Genomic DNA, 19,980 nt, shown 5'->3' on the forward strand with positions numbered 1-19,980 from the left:
TATTTAAATATATTTACACATGGCTAGTGTATATCGAATATATATACATAAATATATTATTCATACCTTCGGTGTATAGGATGCAAGCAGCTTTTGACATCAAATTTTGGGGTAAAAAAATGCGTCTTATACACCAAAAAATACGGTATTCTTCTTACATGTACAGATGGTTGTAGTTTAATCCTGAAAAAGACTCCTAAATTATCAGATTTGAAACAAGAATTCAAATTGAAGTTTAATTTTTAGTTCTTTGCAATCAAAGATAATACACAATTTTTAAATTCATTGACAATAATATTTAAATGTTCAAATTCAAACAAGCTTTCTTGATAATTAGCTAGAACTAGCATTGAGGCTAATTTTGTGCCACTAGGAGAAAGATAAATTATAAATCTGAAATCTCATTTTAATTCAAGGTTTATCATCATGATAACAATTAAACATGAACATGCAGAGTTCATACTGACAACCTGTGTTTATACTGGACTGTGGCTACCACAATTGGATTGAAACAATAAATTATAATATCAAATCATATTCCTCAATAAGTCGAATTTATGATAGATTAAAAAGTGACTAACAATTAAACAGAAATCAAGAACAAAAAGTATTAAGGGATCTGTGACACTACACGAAGTATGAAGCCAACTGTAAACATCTTTCAACCATTGTTGTGAGGAGAGGAAATCCACTATATACTTTAAATAAACATCCAGAGGTACAGCTTTTGAGTTTGAACATTTACACATTACTGTCAATTAATTTCAAAATTGGGTATTATCTTTGATTATAGAGAACTAACAAATAAACTTGAATTTGAATTTTTGCTTCAAGTCTGATTAGTTTGGACAGTTACCTGATGATGGCCACATGAGTGGTCGAAATGTTGTAATAAAGTTAAATAAAAATAAATAATCCATTCAAAAGCTGTACCTCAATGTTTATCATTCAACCATTTTAATAGTAATACTGTTTCTCAATCAGTAAATGACATGTATATACAGTTAGATTCAAAACTTTGGTATGTTAAGTAAAACGTGGGGTGCTGTGAGAAAAAATACTTCTACAAGCAAGTATCCTTCCCATTCTGCAAATATAAAATTTTAAAAACTATTAGATTAATAACAAAGCAGTGAATACATAACTCTGAAAATCTTGTTCAATACTGCCATCACTAGTATGATTAATTCATTAGCAAGTAACGTGAAATATGTTTAATAAACACAACTTGTTAAAAGACAGAGAACCTAACTTAAATACTGATGCAGTGTGCGAGTCTGTCAAGATGAAAAAGTAAACATAATTTTTGAAAAATACATAATAAAGAACTGAGGCATACACCTTTTTATAATTACCTGAACATTTTTTTTCTCAACACTTTATCATTTTTTCTTGATTATTTTATATTATTTAGGGTAATTTAAGGTATAAAAGTGATTTTCTCAACTGATATCTTTATAGAGACTGAACTCTACATTCTACATAACTATATGTTTTTTTTCTCTGTATATCCTCCCATGCATTTTTAGGTCATTGTTTCTTCCACATAAACTGCCACACATAACAGAACTGTAATATTTTTTGTTCAGTGTGTGTCTTCTGATGTATTTTTAGGTTATTACTATTTATTTTCAAACTATTCAGCACATATTACTCATTTGTCTGGTATGTTTTTTTTTTCTCCAGTGTGTTTCCCTTCCTGTTTTCTTAAGAATACCATTACCAAAAAACTCTCTGTCATACAAAAAACGACTGTATAGTTATACTGCAATTTCAGAAATCAGATATTTTCCCAAGCCATTTCCACTTGAAAACATTTTTAATATATCAATTGTGCTTGGTTTCTCAGATTAGCATTTTCTAATTGTATAGCAAACTCCTGCCTGTTAAACTGCAGTACCCTCCAAAAAATGACTTTCCACAACAGATGTTCTAATAGGTATACAAATTTCCAATTAAAAGAAAGGATAAAAATATAGTAATTTATAAATAAACTTTATACAATTATGGAAATGTTTTAAATCTCTATTCTAATATACAACTACAATAAAGTATTAAATCATATTAATAGCAACCTTTGTTTAACAATCGTAACATGGAATACAAAATGCTATACAAAACGTGTATTCTCCATATTCAAAAATGTTGAAGGACACAACTTTTGGATCGTATCAGCAGACTTACAAATAGTAACCACAGTATTTTTGTGTTAGCTACTTGTATTTTATAAAATTTCATTCAGAACATTTAGATGAGGTTGATGACAGTTACTGCTAGGTGGATGAAAGTTAACTAACTTAGAAGTTCATAATTTTTCTATGTGTGTGTGTCATTTCTTTTTTTTTCTTTAAATAAATAGAACTGAAATGTCAAGACAACCTATTACAAACCTTTTCCCCAGAAAATTTAAGCTTGAATGAACAATGTTTTCGTTAATGTAATTATTGGAGAGTTCATAAATTTACATGATTAGGGAAGGGATGGGAGTTACCAAGTGTTACAAAAGGAAACTAAATACAGTATGGAAAGTTTCCCAATTAGAAATTACAACCATGAAAGAAAAGACTAAGCACTTCCAATGTGAAATTAGTTAATTGGTTGGTAAGGAAATTACAGATGAAAATGTTGGGTTTGCAAACATTCAGATTTCAAAAATAGAACATTTTTATATAAGTAGTGGTCATTATAGTGCCATCCAAAAAAACAAGTCAAAGGAATTTCATATAAGTGACAAGATCAATTTTAATACTATTTGTTACCATACAAAATAAAAACTTACAAGTGATAGAATAGACAGTTTGCTCAAATAACAATCTTTGAACAGCATTCAAACTGGAAATATAAAATTGAGACAGAACTCTGTCATATGCATGCAGTTGATTATATATATATATATTACTGCAAGTCCTTTGACAGAGTTCTGTCTCAAAGATCTTGCCACAAAAATTAGATTCCAATTTATTTCATGTCAGGACTGATGAAGTAAAGGTGTGGGGGCCCATAAAAGCCCAGAAGTTTGCATTAATTACGTGTTTGATGGCAAACACATCACAATATGAATCTTGCCAACATGAATGTGGATGATGGATGGCTTGTACCTTTACTACATATACATGAAATGTTTTAAACTGTATTGAAGTCTTGCTATATTATGATGGGTCACAATGGTGTTTATGCCCAGGTTAAGTCAAAATATTCCTGAGTATGCTGAGAAATGACTTGTACTACTTGGAACTTTAACATATACAAAGTACTACATTTTCATATTAGCATCTCAGCTGTTAAAACTGTCAAATTAGAAAATCACACAAGATAGTTTAGTATCTTAAATATACTTAGTTTTTATGTTCTTTCATTAATGTTATATTATGTTCAGCTTATAACAACACAGATTTCAGGTATATTCTTACCAAGAATGTAAGTAAGAAAAGAAATACTTCTATTCATAATATGTAGCATCATAATTCTACTAGCATAAAGTCTTAAAAGCTAGCTTACATCACATATGTAACCGTGAATGCTCCAACATTTTACATCCTGTATTGTACTAGGTTCACAAACAGTTAGCAGATTGCTAAAAGTCTAGGAAAACTAACTCAAAAAAGTGCTTTATTATGTAAACCTCAACTTTCAAACACAACTACCCTATTATAATTAAAAATGTAAGTTGAATCATTAGACTTGATGTCCCATAAATGACCGATATAAAAAGCATTTCACAATATCGTAATACTCTATACCTTGTAATACAATTAATTTGATGACCTCATCAGTCATAACAACAGGAAAGGTTTGATTATACTCTCTTCTTATTTCAAAGCTATACAAGTTCAGTAAAGGATAATGTTACTTAAATTATCATCTGTCTTATTATGATGTAATATTACATCCAATAAGAAATCAATTTTTGTAAATCATGAAAAAAAATTTAAACTATAAAGGAAAAAATTTTTGGTAAACATACAAGGTTTTCGTCTTATTCCTGAACAGTTACAACCATTAAAAATTGGTATTTTATATTGTGAATTCTATACAATAATATTTCATAATTTTCTCTCCCTTAAGTTCTTTGTTAAACGTTTCATAACTATATGTTTTATCTCCACACTTTGATTCTTTTCTAAGTAAGATCTATCTGGAAAATTCGTGGCCACAGTTGTCACAAAAACATTCTGCAATACATATTCCCTGATACTGTTTTAGGCCATCACTGTTTCCCAAGTCTTTCTCCACATACTACCCAGATGTCTAAATAAACTCTACATATTTTCACAAGTGTAAGTTCAATTATATTTCTTACAAATTCTCAACCACAAACACACATTTTTTTTTCCAGTGTAAATTCTTTCAAGTGTTTTTAGTTATCTCTTGCTTCCAAATTCTTTATCACATACCACACAAATATAAATTACTACTGTGCATAATTCGCCATCTCTTCACATTTTAACAGTGTGTAAATTCATTGTCACATATGTGACATTAGTACTGTTTCTCCATGTAATATATCCACTGATATTCCTTTCAAGTATCTTTTAGCAGGTAATTCTTTGCAAAAACACCACATAAAAATATATATTGTAAATCACTGTAATTAGTTTTACTTGTGAATTTGGTAAACATTTTCTCATCACAAACATAGTATTTCTAGTTTGCACGGGGTGTATCCGCCAATGTTTTTGTAGGAAATTTTTATTTCCAAATTCTTTGTAATATGTTATACAACTATTATCATAGGGTACATGTTGTCTTTTTAGGGAATTTCTCATTGAAAAATATTTTGCAAAATACATGAACCAACCCATCTTGGATTCAAAGACTTGTTGGTTTTCTGTTTAGAAGAGCTTCTTGCATTGAAACAGGATAACTAGGAATTCCTTTTACACAGTTTTTTTTTCCTATACAGATCTATTGAACTAAAATAATGACACAAACAATCTTAATAATTACAGAAAACTATTATTCCAAACTATTTCATGTTTCACAAATGTAGGGCCTATAAATTAATAAAAAACTTATTATTATGACATTTATTGTAGAAAATATGCATGTTTTGACAGTACCTAGTTCTTCTTGTTCAGCTACTGTTAAAATGTGTAGTATATTTTCTACAATTAATATCATCATGCTTACAAATCATTCTTTGTTAATTTACTGTTGTATTATCATGATGTGTTTCCCTACACAAATACTAGGGTCTATTTTAATTGTAGTTGATTCAGTACTGTTTCATAAATGAAGTTGTAAAAATTTTCTTTTTCCAAAAAACATCCCAACTTTTAAAGTTTTTCATGAGTATGTATTTTCTCATGTCTTTTTAAGTTATTACTAGTTCCAAATATTTTCCCACACACTCCACAATTGTATGGTTTTATCCCTGTGTGTATCCTCTCATGTAACTTTAGGTTACTATTGCTTCTAAATTCTTTTCCACACATTGCACAACTGTATGGCTTCTCTCCTGTGTGTATCCTTTCATGTATTCTTAGATCACTATTTCTTCCATATTGATTGCCACATACTATACAACAGAACTGTTTTTTACCAGTGTGTATCTTCTCGTGCTTTTTTAATGAACTGTTACTTCCAAACTTTTTGCTACACACTACACAATTGTAAGGTTTCTCCCCAGTGTGAATTACTTGGTGAATTTTTAAGTTATTTTTAGTTCCAAATTCTTTTCTACAAACAAAACAACTGTAAGGCTTCTCCCCAGTGTGTATTTTCTGATGTATTTTTAGGTTACCATTACTTCTAAATTCTTTTCCACATACAGCACAGCAAAATGGTTTCTCCCCAGTGTGTATTCTCTCATGCATTTTTAGATCACAATTTCTTCCAAATTGATTGCCACACACTACACAACTGTAACGTTTTTCACCAGTATGTATCTTTTCATGTTTTTTTAGTGAACTGCTGCTTCTAAAGTCTTTGCCACAGGCAACACAATGATATGGCGTTTCCCCACTGTGTATCCTTTTGTGTATTTTTAAGTTACTATTTGTTCCAAATTGTTTTCCACATACTACACAATTATATGGTTTCTCCCCAGTGTGTATTCTCTGATGTCTTTCTAGGACATTTTTACAATAGAATTCTTTTTTACACACTACACAGCTGTATCTTTTTTCCCCAGTGTGTATCCTCTCATGGATTTTTCGGTTTGTATTTGTTCTAAATTTTTTGCCACACACTACACAACTGTATGGTTTCTCCCCAGTGTGTATTCTCTGATGTATTTTTAAGTGACTATTAGTTCCAAAGTTTTTGCCACACACAATACAGTTGTATGGCTTCTCCTCAGTATGTGTCTTCTCATGTTTTTTTAGAACACCTTTTTTACCAAATTCTTTATCACACATAACACAAGTGTATGGTTTAACTCCATTGCAGGAAGTTTGACATCCTTTTGGGTAAGTTCCCTTTGAAATTGTTTTGTCAAAAACATCACTGTTGTTTGGTTTCTGTGATTTGCTCATTTTTGTTTTTCTAAAGGTAGCTTCTTGATTTAAAATAAGGTATCCAAGAAACTGCTTTCCACAGTATTTGTTCATGAAGGTCTTTGGATCTAAAATCAAAAGATGGATGCAACAAACACAGCAATTATTAGAAATATTACAAATGTTTTTCGTATCTTCCTATACCTACTTTTCAATACAATAAAGTTCTAAAAAACTTAATATTAAATAGAAATGTACATATTTAAACCTTCAGCAAAAGAGATAAGAATATGGAATGATGGTATTGCAATTTGCTTTTGATGGACTATATATGAAAGGAACATTAAAAAACACTTGTATGATACACAGCAGGTTATGTAACAAATAAACTGCCAATATGTTTCAAAGATGTTTCCCCTGGCTCCACATAGCACTCAAAACATTAAGCTGATTGTATGAATAAGTGTAAAATAGGTGTTAGGCTATAATTAATTTTGTCTTAAGGATATGGTGGGTTATACCAAAAAATTCAGAAAAACAAAAAATCTAAGGTAAAATGAATTATCTAAAGAGAATGATATAATAATTTAAAAATTAGTGTTACATTCATTTTTTAAGCTAACAAATAAATTCCTTACCTAAAAGGTAAATATTGTGAAGCATTTCTATTGTTCTGTTTTGTAATATTTCCATATCTAAAATACTTAGTTCTTGGACGAAATATCAATGACTCACACATATGTTAATATTTTCACCCATCCAGACTCGATACTGTTGATTAATATACCTTACAAGGGTTAGTACACAATCTTTCTACTAGCCTACAACTTAAAACATTTAAACAGGTAACATTACACACACACACATAAATGTGTAAATAAGTTTTTAAGAATAAAGATAGTTTACGATTCTTCTCAAAATCAGAATAAACTGTCATGTTGTCATTGGTAAATTATTTAAAACACAAATAACTTTATTTGCACATCACTTATATTATCAAACTGCATTAAAATAACTTATGGTGTGAACTAAATTAAGTGTGTGTTTTTTATTTATCATAATATACCATCACCAAAGAACATAGCTTTGCTTTTGAGTCTTGTGATCATGCTTGCACACCTTCTTGAGCATAATTTTGTCCCAATGCATACATTATTCTGAGCTCCTTCATTTTACTATATATATCAGAGGAAGAGCTGTAGTTTGACAACCTGTTTGTCATAAAGATACATTTCTGTGTTAAAAGTTATGTACATCATCTATTCGTCAACTTATTAAAATATTAATCTATAGAGTACAAACTGAGATTTAGCGAACCTGTAATATGTCTTTTGAAGGGTTAACTTAAAGGGGTACATGAAGGTGTCTCAAGATTTCACTTGCTTAATTTTTTTAAATGCAAAGCACTGAAAGAATAGTATACGATTAAGGCTTGTAATTTCCTAAGTAACATATGAGAAACCATTACTGTGTCTGTTGTATCCTAGCTAACCTGATGAGTCCTGGTACTAGACAAAAGGCCTCACTGGTACTGGATATAGCAGATACAGTATGGTTGACATATTGCTATACATTCTTTTATACTTTCACTCATAAATGACTGGTTAGCAATATTATTAGTTTTCATTATAATTTGTAATGCACATGCACGTGTGAGCCATGGAAAGACTCAAGTAAGTCCAATATTAGTTGTAGGTCTTCTTAAGTACAGAGGCATGAAGTGTTAGTGAAAATAAATATGGTATGAACAATATGTTAAAGAATGTCTTAAGTAGACTGCCTCGTCAGACCCACATGTTGCCTTGCCATAGCTAAGTAACCTTACGTAATCAATACCACTCCATGTAAACTGCAACAAGGTGAGGTCTGTTTACTTCACAACTACGAAAAAATATCATGACTTGGAATTACTAGAAGAGTAATATATGCTACAAACCTACCAATGAATGTAATCAAAATCCATATATGTTCTAACCTACTCTCCACTGTCAACTCCTCTACTAAACAAGGAAGTCTAAAGTTGATTATGGTGTAAAACTGAAAATGTCAGAAGTATGTATATTGGGTCTTTAATGTAATGGTTGAAGTATTACACAGCAGCACCAGCTGTCTACACGCAGATCATCTCAACCATAGACAAACACAGTAATGAATATGTTGGCTGACAACATATCTGAGGTCATAGAAGAAAATGACGTGCAGATGATAAGAAAGATTCAATTGTCTCTGTGAAATCAATGGGCTCCATTTTGCTGTGCCTTACAAATGTGGTCCTTAAAGCTCTAGAAATCCCTGAAGGAGCCAAGCTTGCTCTAGAAAGAATGACCAAGGCCAGATTCTTAGACAAAGATATCTTTGTGGGAAAAAAAGAAGAGAAGACAGTGGAGCCTTTTTGAACCTGTCAAGAAATAAGTCACTATCTTTTAATCATGTACCAAATTCTAAAGAGAAGCATGATATTTTACAAATGTAAGGAACTTGCACTTTATCCAATTCATGTGGCTGCAAACATTCTGGCACCTTTGTCCATGTGAAAGTATTTTTCCAAAAGAAGATGTGTAGATGTGACAACTTACTTACAGAAGGCTGTGAAAATAGTTGTGTTTTTATCAGAAAGAGGTATTGTCTGATTTAGCTTGGTACAGAATAAAAAAAAAAAGGCCTGTGACTTAAATCACGTGTATAGATTTGTGGACATAAATTAGAGCTTGGCAGACTTTTTTTTTTGGTTATGCTGATGTAATGTAATTGAAGGTAGTCTCCACTGAGAATAATAATTATCACCCTCACCAGTTTTCATTTTCTGTAGCAACTGAACATTATTCCAGTATGTATCAACTTGTACAATCTTCAAAACCACAACAAACTTACTTCAAAAAGGACTGACATGTTAGTACATTAGGCACACAATCTGAATATTCTTGCAACAGGAACTCAGGCTGAAAGCCTAGCACATAAACAAACATGGTGTTCTACTTCAACAAGTTAAGTAGGAATTATGGAAAACATGCTGAACAATTTCTGTCAGATGGGACATAAACTAAGTTGAGAAGATTATCAAAAGCTAAAATCAAATGTTGTACACAAATTCACAAGCCGTGAAGTACCACCTGGAAATGATCTCAGGAGTACACCTTTTAACTTATTTAGTACAAGTAATTTATTATATCAGTGAGATATATGGTTATATAAGTAACAAATACTTTTTAATTATCACGTTCATTATAACACAGTTTGAACACATTTGAAACAACTCACCACATCTAGCTTCATAGAAAATTAAATAATATATATACTAACCACACTAACCTATTTTATACAGACTATGCTTCAACTACATATTGTATTTCTTCCAGCCAAATTAATTTATATATATAATTAAAATGGGCAACCAGTTAGCTTTGGTATTTCTATTGGATGCTTAAAGGTTTAATAGCTGGAAAGATGTTTTGTCAGTTTTTTTCTTTTTCAAGTAATTTGAATTAAATTTCATGTTATTATTAACACAATTTTATGCTTCAGAGTTTTCATAATTAAAAGCATTTTACATCAAAGTCTGTATTATTATTTTTTTTACACTATTCTCTGTGTCAAAAGTATGACAGGTAATACTGTGAAAAAATTATTGCTATTTAGATATTGTGTAGTTTGAGAAAGTTTGATTCTATATATTATGTGTATGTGTTTTGCTTACAGCAAAGCCACATCGGGCTATCTGCTGTGCCCACCAAGGGGAATCAAACCCCTGATTTGAGTATTGTAAATCCAGAGACTTACCTCTGTCCCAGTGGGGGACCTGTATATTATGAACTAACTGTTTAAGAACCCTATCCAATTTCCATGTAAATTAATGACTGATGACAGACGTACAAACTTTAGGGCTTGCTAGAAAGCCTGAACATACTACATGCATTTATAACTATTGTGATTCCTAACAAAACAAGATTATGTGGAAAAAGCAGCAACACCTTGGATAAATAGTCCTCAAACTTTTCAGACTCAAGTACCACTTTTTGTTTGAACTTTTTCCTGAAGTACAAAGCTTGACCTAATTAAAAAAAAAGTAACCTAGTAACAATAATTTATATTTTTTAACTCCAATTAATGAGAAGGCTGTGAATGTTTTTCTGGCATAATTAGAAAATATATAGTGCGTGGTGTGTATATGTATGCAGCAAGCTCAAACTGGACATATTAAATACTTTATATTAATTTTTTTCCATACCACTTACATTAGCTCCATGTGCCACTAGTGGTACATATACTACACATCAACTGTTTAGCAAGTGTAAAGGATTTTGTACATGATTTAGAACTGGAAGAGCTCATTCAATATTGTAAAGGATGTGATAAGAAGAGTTCATTTGGTACAGAAAATTTCATATCAGTGTAAGTAAATGTACTATCAAACTCACTTGTGCATATTCTGATGGTATTTCAAGTGTTATACATACTTATCCATACAGCTTGCAAACAATGATTTGTGTAATGATGAACAACACAACTACAGAAGTGATGAATAACAACATATTTATTGGATGTTTTGGAAAATATACATTTCATCTTCAGCAACTTATTACAATAACCACAAACACCATAATTAAAATTAATCATCTGAATGTTAAAAAAAGCCTATGTATTATAGTAAACAATTGTAAGTACAGGGGGATTGTAAAAGCCTGTAAATGAAACTTGAAAATAAGATAGATCCACACTAAATGAATTAATAACAGCATCTATATAGCTAGTAAGAAATAATTAATTAGAACAGGCTTAAGTCAACAGAAGTTGAGTTATCATTCAAGTTGAAGAGATTTTGTTTAATAATTAAACTTTCTTTGATGAGCAGTTGCAAGTCTGTGTGATCCAGGGCTAAAACTTTAAAGTCAGTTGCAGAGTTTTGTGTCCAGTAGTTTGATTGTTTGTGCAGATAGAAGAGATGAAGGGAAATGAAAAAGGGAGACCAGTTCCATAGGATATCCCTACTTGTTCATGGATATGTGCAATTAAATGACACTTAGTTTTACCAATGTAGTTAGCATGTACATGTGTAAATGATCCATAAACAAAATGGGTTTGGAATGGAGTCTTTAACATGGAAAAGTTGTTTTATGTGATTAGTTGATTTCAAGACAGTTCTAAGTTGGATTTGTGAGTAGTTCTTATGTAACAGTTTGGTGAGTTTTTAAGAATTAAATTCTGTTTATCTAAGTGAAGAAAGCATAAACAAGGCCAGTTCAAGATGGGATCAAATGGCTCAAAGAACCCATTGGAAAGTTTTAGGGGATTAAAAATTTTAACCCTTTCACAACCACCAATACCGAGAAAATGTGCAACCTCAATTTTTTCAATAAGTTTCTTCCAAAAATGAAATTAGAATTTTGAAATTTTAAATTTTCTTTTGATGTAAGTTTTATTATCATTTAAAATTTAACCCTACTGTCAATTTTTAAATGCTTGTTGAAATTTGTATTGGAATGTTGTAACTTATAAATACATAAATTTCTCTCCTGCTAGGAGAAAACCTGTCCAATGTGTAAAATTGAATACATTTAAGGAAGTATTTATAATGGTTTTTAAATAGTGAATTTATAAAATGTTTGTATCAAAAACTGTAAAAATCAACAGTTGAAATTATTATTTTTTTGCCAGTTTCTTGTTCCTTAAGGCATCTAAGTCATATATATATATATATATATATATCACTTGAAACCTAGAATTATTTTATTTAAAGCAATTTATTTTCCACTGAGCTAGGTTATAAGCACTGTAGAAAATTAAATTAAGCTCTTTTTTGAGCAGGCAAACTTTACCATGAAGTGTTAGTTATGATTATTACATTTGCATTAGAGAGAACTGAAAACAAAATTTCTTATTGAATTCAAACAATAATTTTCTTTATTTATTCAAAACATAGCTTGTGTAAGTGTATGCATTCAAAATTGCATACTTTATGCAAGAAATTTACTTACTTTTCTATACAAAAGTTTTTAAATTTCTTTTCCTACAGCAAGCAAATTTATTTGAATTCAGAAAATGGAAAACTCAGAAAGACCGTCAGTTATAAAAAAGAAAAAATTATCTGGGGACCAATTTCATCTCAAGAGACATCAGGAACAAAAAGAGCTTAAAAAAGAAAATGCTTTGCATAATTTTTTATTCAATAAAAATATTAATGATTCTTCTGATATTTTATTCAAGAAATAATGGAAAATGTTTAAAAATTGTTGAATTGCTAGGATGATGTGATAAAATAACACCTGGAGCACATACAAAACAAAATATAATTTTCTTCGAAAAAATATTCAAAATGAAATAATAAATTTGATTGGAAATGAGGTGAAAGAATACATAATAGAAAATATAAGTTACAAAGGTAAATCGGTATGTAATCACAACAGATTGCTAAATAAACCAGCAGTGGCTAAAATGCAAGTAAAATTCATTAAATTCATTCACATAAATGATACTGCTGGAGCTAAAATGAGCAAAACAATTATTAAAAAACTAGAGGAATGTTTAAATAAGAAAAATTTAAGGGGACAATGCTACGATAATTTATGCAATACATGGTGAAAAACTCATGTAAATGCAATTAGAGCTCTTCGATTTGGAATTGCTGAAGCATGTGAAGCTTTAAAAGATGTGGTAAAAGCAGACGATGCTTCAAATTTAACCAAAGTCAAAGCAGAATCTATTGTGGCAAAAATAACTGATTTTAAGTTTGCCTTCCATTGCTAACTTGGCATGAAATCTTGAATGAGATAAATATAAGCAGTAAAATCATGCAATCAATTACAACGTATCTAAATCTCATAACTAGATTATTTGAATCAATGAAAAATTACTTGATTAATTTAAAAAGTGATGAAAAATTTGATAATTTGTAAACAATGCAAAAATTATTTGTCATGAATTGAAAATTCCTTACAATTTTGAGGAAGAAGGAAAAACAATAATTCAAATAAGAAAATATTGTTTTAATGAAATTGATGAGAACATGCCAAGTGAAACTGAACAAGTGGATAATCCTAATCTAAAATTCAGAAAAAGGTTTATGATATTTAATCCAATACAAGTTTAGATATTACTGAAGAAAGATTTAGTTTATTTGATAATGCAAAAAAATATAATTTGTTGTCAAATATTAAAAGAAAAAATACTAATAGGCAAAGAGAAAATGGATATTTGTGGTGAAAGTTTGTTTGCAGAACTTAAATTAATATCAAATTGAATACGGGAAAATTCAACTCCAGATAAAGTCTTGTGAAACCAAACCAAAGAAAATTTTCCATATGTGTTTATTGCTCTAAAAATTTTATTAACTTTGCCTGTTTGTGTGGTAAGTGGCAAAAGATAGTTTTTGACACTAAAAATGATAAAAACATTTTTGCATTGCACAATAGAAAATGAAACAGCCAGAGAAATTAATATGAATGTATGAATGACGGAAAAGTTTTGCCATGGTAAAAGCTCACTTTTTTATATGTATTTTTCTACTATGTACGTTTTTGTAATCTATATTCTGAATTAAAAAAATTATTTAAAATTTTATAAAGTGAAAAATTTGAAGAATTTTGAGGCAGTTTTATGCTATGCTATTTTTCAATGCTTCAAGGAACAATATAATTTCATAAAATTCCATGTGTGCTGTACACGCATGCAATATGAAGAAAATTTGGCACATCTAAGATGCATTCCAGGCAGTACTGAGAATCAACTGTTTACATTATCTATAGACTGATGTCACAGCAACAGAGAGAAAGCTATGAGAAAGTTTATATTAACTTCATCACAGACTGGACACAACTTCCATAAAAGGAAGTAGGAATGAAATCAGGGGCTCTGGGCAGAACTTTGATCTGAAGAGAATGAGGAGAAATATGTGCAAATAGGCTGCCAACTTACTATCTTCAATCACAAACAACTATTGAGTTAGTTTTGGTTTTAGTTCCAGGAATTATGATGAGTCAACAAAATTCATCCAATTAAGTGATAGAGTTAGATGTGTACACTATTTGGAGAATTGTAAGAATACGAAAGAAATCAATATAAAAAAACAACATATTTTTGGGTTAAAAACCAATATCCTGGCTCATATAAAGAAGCCATTGGTCTTGCTGCCAGTTTGTTGGCTGAAACCTTTACAGTCTTCTGACTTATATGAAAAATCCAAACAACCTGCTGCCTATTAAAGAAGACTGATACTGCCTGATCCAACTATGCCCGAGCCCATAACAATGTTGAAGATGTCTAATATTTCCTGCTCAAGCTCCATGTAAGCAACTATTGCTATCTCTCTCAGAGTTGAATAATGTAGTTAGTAATTGAATGTACAATGTTTAATATAAAAAAATTAATGAAATTGATGTCTGAGCAGTTTTAAACCAATGTGCTGATAATATTAAATTTATTACAGAAAATCTAACTGAAGTACAGGTACCTGCTCAGAGTTAAGAATTTAAGAGTTTTAAAGGCGAAACAATTCAAAATACCTTCGGTAATCTAGATGTAGCCAAGTATCTTGATATGGTGCATTAAAGTGTTTGTGTTTTGAATCTCAGTCTTCATGTCAATTCTTTATTCTAACTGTAAACTTCCTTGAGTTAGTGACTTGTGTGCTCCACTCAAAACTATAAACCAGGATTTTAAATAAATCTATTGTTAACTGCATTAAATTGAACACCAAACGACTAGCTTACATGGTGGTCCTTATTTTTACATAAGTACAAAAAAAATAAAAAATTATATAACGCATTTTTTTTTTAAATGGACGCAATTTTGTTTATTTTCACACCCTTCAATTTTTGAACTTAAGCCGGCATTTGGCATAACTACATTGGGCATTTAGGTAAATTCCTTAATTTAGTATTTAGGGTTTCCATTCAAAATTCACGAGTGATAATTTCAAGAAAAGGCTTTGGATATGCATTTTATTGAAGAGAAAGATGTAAGATTTAGAGGTATATAGGAAGAACAAATGTTAAAAGCTCAAGTAAGTAAACAAACAATCAAGTTATATCTGTAGTTAGAAGGAGAGAAACTGTCAAAGTGGATGTAGAAACCTGTGAAGGTTTTCTTGGAGTAAGCAAATGTGTAAAAACTGTTAACTTCAGTGATTACAAGAATGTCTAAGAAAGAAAGACTATAATTGTTCTCAGTTTCAAAAGTAAAACCAGTAGATTTGATATGTATACTTAAGTGTATTTTAATGATTTGTTGTACAACAAAGTTGAATCCCTTTTTTTGTCAGGTAATAGTTTTTGCTATGTTATACAATTTCAAAACACAATTGTCCTTCTTGTGCTTGAAAAGTTCCAAAGAATCAGCATTGTTGGAAACAAAATCATTCTTTAAACACAAGTAGTTCTAGCTCGAAAACAAAAGTGGGTACTTATTTGTTGTGAGTGCACAGTGGAGAAAATGTGAAATTAACTTCTAAAAAACTACTGTATTAAGTTCTCTTCATCCCTATACTGTAGCTATCATACTAAACCTACCATATTAAAAGCAATAATACAATATATTTTTATAGTACCGTAGATCCAACAAAGAATATTACAGTGTAAGAAAAAATTTATATGAAGTAATAATTGGGGTTATTGTGTTTATCTTTGGTCTTAAAAAATTAACTATGTATCAGATTTTATGCAGAATTGTGTATTATATACACAGGAAATTTTAATTAACCACAAAAATAACAGCATTGTATTTCTAAAATGCAGATGTAACAAGACCTGCTAATTCAATTACCACATTTTTTTTATGTAATACAATGTGAAAACCGTGCCACCACTCCAAGCATCCTCAAAAAAAAAAAAGGATTTCATTAACAAGGAGTGAATTAGTCAACAGAGATGATTCAAGCCTTTCATTAGACAACACCCTCACACTTGTCATTAAAAGTAAATGTTATATTATTAGATTCTGAGTTTTGTTATAACTTCATCCTTTCTGAATTTCAAACTTTGTAAGGTAAAGCTTTAATAGTTAAAACTTTTATATTAAAGTCATATGAAAGTTATTTTATCTTTGTTTGAGTTTTATTTAGGTTACTTTAAGACTATAAGGTTGACAGTAATTAATCCAAAATACTATATTATTATAGTGGATATCTTTTTCTTTTACACAAAATTAAAGAAAATGTGATTACAGTGTTACACAGCTAATTTATAAAAAAGTTACCCAGTATCATACTGTTATCATAAAAATAAAACATTACAGCAACTGGTAGTTAGAAGTTAAAAAATGTTATTAACAAAATAACACAATATTATCTGAATAGATGTTGTAGTTTTGGCCTGACCTATGGGTCAAGGGATTGTAAATTGTCAAAAAACATGCTCGCCCTTTCAGCCACGAGGGCATTATGATGTGATGGTCAATCACATTATTTAAAGTAAAGTAAAAATGTAAAAATAGCTAAAACAATTACACTTCAACAACACAACTTGAACAAAAAAATACAGGTGGGTCAGAGTTACATTTACAACCTAATTAAACTACTTTATCAACATTATATGCTAATAAACTAATAAGCATCAAAACATAGTTTATAATTAAATTTCTATATAATCTAAGCTTTAATTCCTTAATTTTGAAAGGAAATATTTTAAAAAATTCTCAGTCTGCACCTTTCCGAGTCACACAAAATGGTGAAACTGCAATTTTTCATTAATGGGATTTTTTCCTCTTCTCTTATATGAGCTCCAGATCGCTCAACCAATTGGAAACATATGCTATAGATATTGACAAGTCAGAATATTAAATTTCATCCTCTTTTTTTTTATCTTCTTTCTTTATTGAGATATCACTATATTTATTCAACCTATATTTATATGCCCCTCCCATATCCTCTATCTTTGAAGAAATATCTATAATTCTCTTTGATATTGCTAGTGGTCATGTTTATAATCAATAGGAAGAGTATATTCTAAACTACATAAATCACATGATTGTCTGCTATGTTTTAGCAGTCAATGCCAATACTTTGCCAGGAGTGTTTGATATGTACTAAATGTTGCTCCGAGCAATAATGAAACCTTTTAACCATTTTGCAGTTTAGTTAGAAAGCCAGATAAATTATAGTAGATTTGTGACAATCTATTTTAGTACCCGATACATTTTTTTTTCTGTTCTAAAACGTCTATTTGAATACTAAATGAATTAATTTTTGGACCCCCTATATAGTGAGAAAAAATTAGGCTAACTAAACCAGGTACTGAAGTGCAAAAGAGCTGTAGTTGGATGACATAACTAGATAGTTACGTATATGTATATATGTGTATACTCCCAGCTTTTGTCAAGTGATTTATTGCTTTGTTACTCAAGTTAGATACAGTTCAAAAGAGCAATAAAACTAAATGAAAGCAGTTGTGAAACTTTTAAAAGCTTGTGGCTATTTAGGATAAATAATTGTAATTGTCTGCTACAATTTGCAGTTATTCTAAAAAACAAATTTTGATTTTATCTCATATTTTTCAACTTTTATTACAGATAATTATGTTACATTTATTGCTAAGGTAGAGAAAATAAGAGATAAATTGTAAATTTTACCACAAAAAACTTTTTAGATTTATTTAGGAAGTTCTAGAGGATGTAAATGAAATATGAAAACTGTACAATGAAAAAACTATTTTTAATTTTAACATGAAAATAACCTTGCACTCAGGCTAGTCAGAGTCTGGTTCAGACTAACTCAATAAATTCACAGACAAAGCTTTAGTAAAAATACTTTGTTACAAATTCTGATTTTTCAATGTACAACAAACTTGTAAGTTTTCTTAAAAGTTTAACCAAGTTTGTGAAAATACACTTAATAAATTCATAATTTTAGTAACTGTTGCTAGATATAGTTTCACAGAAACAGGGGTTTGTGTAACACACCAATGGAATTTACATAGAATCAAGCTGAAAAGAATGAAAAAATAATAAATGGTTGACTGTAGTTAGACCTACCTAATCACAGGTTCTGCACTATAAATACTACCACCTAGTGTTTATGATTTTGACTTACTAATACAAATAAATAACTTGGAATTCCCCAAATAATGACCAATATCAATGATTCTGCTAATATATTCATTTAGCATTATTTAGCCATGGAAACATCTAAAATACATCATATGATCAATGAAACAACCAATATTGACAAAGCTGTGTATATTTCACTAATCAATTCCAAAAGTAATTAATCTACATCTTATCCATATCATTAAAAATTTCTTTTTTGTTTTTGAAAACTCAAAATAATTTCACCTAACACCACCATACACACACAGACACAGTGCAAACATGAATCTATATAAAAAAAAAATGCAAGTTTTATTATTTGTATTATGAGTATTGCCATTATCAAGCAAATGTCTCTGTATGGACTTCACTCAAACTATGATTTTTCATTGTTAAAGATCTCCGAATGTCTTTCCCAAATTTTAAATTTTCATGATTAAAATGAATTTCAAACAAGTACTTACCTCTGAAATACTAAAGGCCTTTCCTTGTTCAGTTGCTTTCATGCTGTTAACAACCAAATGACTTCCAATTCTGATTGTCTTTTGATGAAAGAGTATATATCAACTTATCCAGAATTTTCCACTTTGATACTGTCAGAATTAAAAAATCTGTTCTTCGTCAATTGTCAAAATAAAAAGGCTTTTTAGTTATATTTTTTAATAGTATAAACAGATACAATGTTGTTGTTGGGCTCATGATTCTTCTACAGTAGGTGTCTGTGACTTGTTAGTGAATTATTCAACGATGAATAAACAGCACGCACTTCACTTGTTTTCAAAATAATATATATATATTCGGAACAAGTTAACATATGTATAATAAATCCTTCAACACTATAGATATTATGGACATATCATAAATACTATATACATAATTCTCTCCTTCTTGTCAAATATCCACTTAGGCCTATTCAATTACTTTAGAATTTCAGTTGACAAGCCAAACTATCTTCTCCATTTCTATCACACTAGTACTCTCTGTAATTCATTTAAAATTGTGGCGCAAGTTACTGTAATAATTTGGTCTTCTTTCTTTTGAAGATCCTCTGCTCTTTTTTGTCAAAGTGCACTCAGGCTGATTCAATTACTTTAGAACCACACTTTGACAGAATAATTCTTCTTCTTATCTCTTGTTAGTCTTACTCTAACATATTAAATGTTAGGCCTATCACAAGCTAAAATATCTAACTTTTTTTTCTATATACAAAGACTGTTCTTAGTTCAACTTTCTTCCAGGCATTGACCCAAAGTTTCTGCAGTGAAGGGTCTTTCTTCTGCACTTCCTTCAGTTCCTGCAAACCTAAATTCAGGATATCTCCTTTTGACACTTGCAGGGGCTTGATGTCTTGTATGCTCTTCTTTTCTTGAGTTCTGGTGGTGACAGCAGATACTTCAACAATCTTCTTTCCATCTAGTTCCTGAAAGTTTCTACTACCTGGTATGTTTCCTATCACCAAGTCGTGTATTGGTTCCTTGATACAAATGGCCTCAAGGTAACCTACATAATATGGAGTATCCACCTTTATTTT

At 30.1% G+C, this 19,980-nt stretch overlaps 1 protein-coding gene across 5 annotated transcripts in view; it reads right to left on the bottom strand.

The window, feature by feature from the left end:
• The window catches only part of LOC106467026 (zinc finger protein 2 homolog), a 43,163-nt gene that overhangs the window by 5,481 nt on the left and 17,702 nt on the right, over positions 1–19,980 (bottom strand). For 4 of the 5 annotated variants that reach the window (XM_022395124.1, XM_022395122.1, XM_022395125.1 and 1 more), the window contains one exon: positions 2,786–6,565. The exons of the other annotated variant lie outside the window; for it this stretch is intronic. In XM_022395124.1, the coding sequence (XP_022250832.1) occupies positions 5,277–6,565 (1,289 nt within the window). In that variant the 3' untranslated portion in view covers positions 2,786–5,276. Of the gene's footprint in view, positions 1–2,785; positions 6,566–19,980 lie in introns of those variants that run through there. 5 annotated transcript variants of the gene reach the window in all.

Source organism: Limulus polyphemus, unplaced genomic scaffold (genome assembly GCF_000517525.1).
Source record: "Limulus polyphemus unplaced genomic scaffold, Limulus_polyphemus-2.1.2 Scaffold2464, whole genome shotgun sequence".
NCBI classification, from domain to species: Eukaryota; Metazoa; Arthropoda; class Merostomata; order Xiphosura; family Limulidae; genus Limulus; species Limulus polyphemus.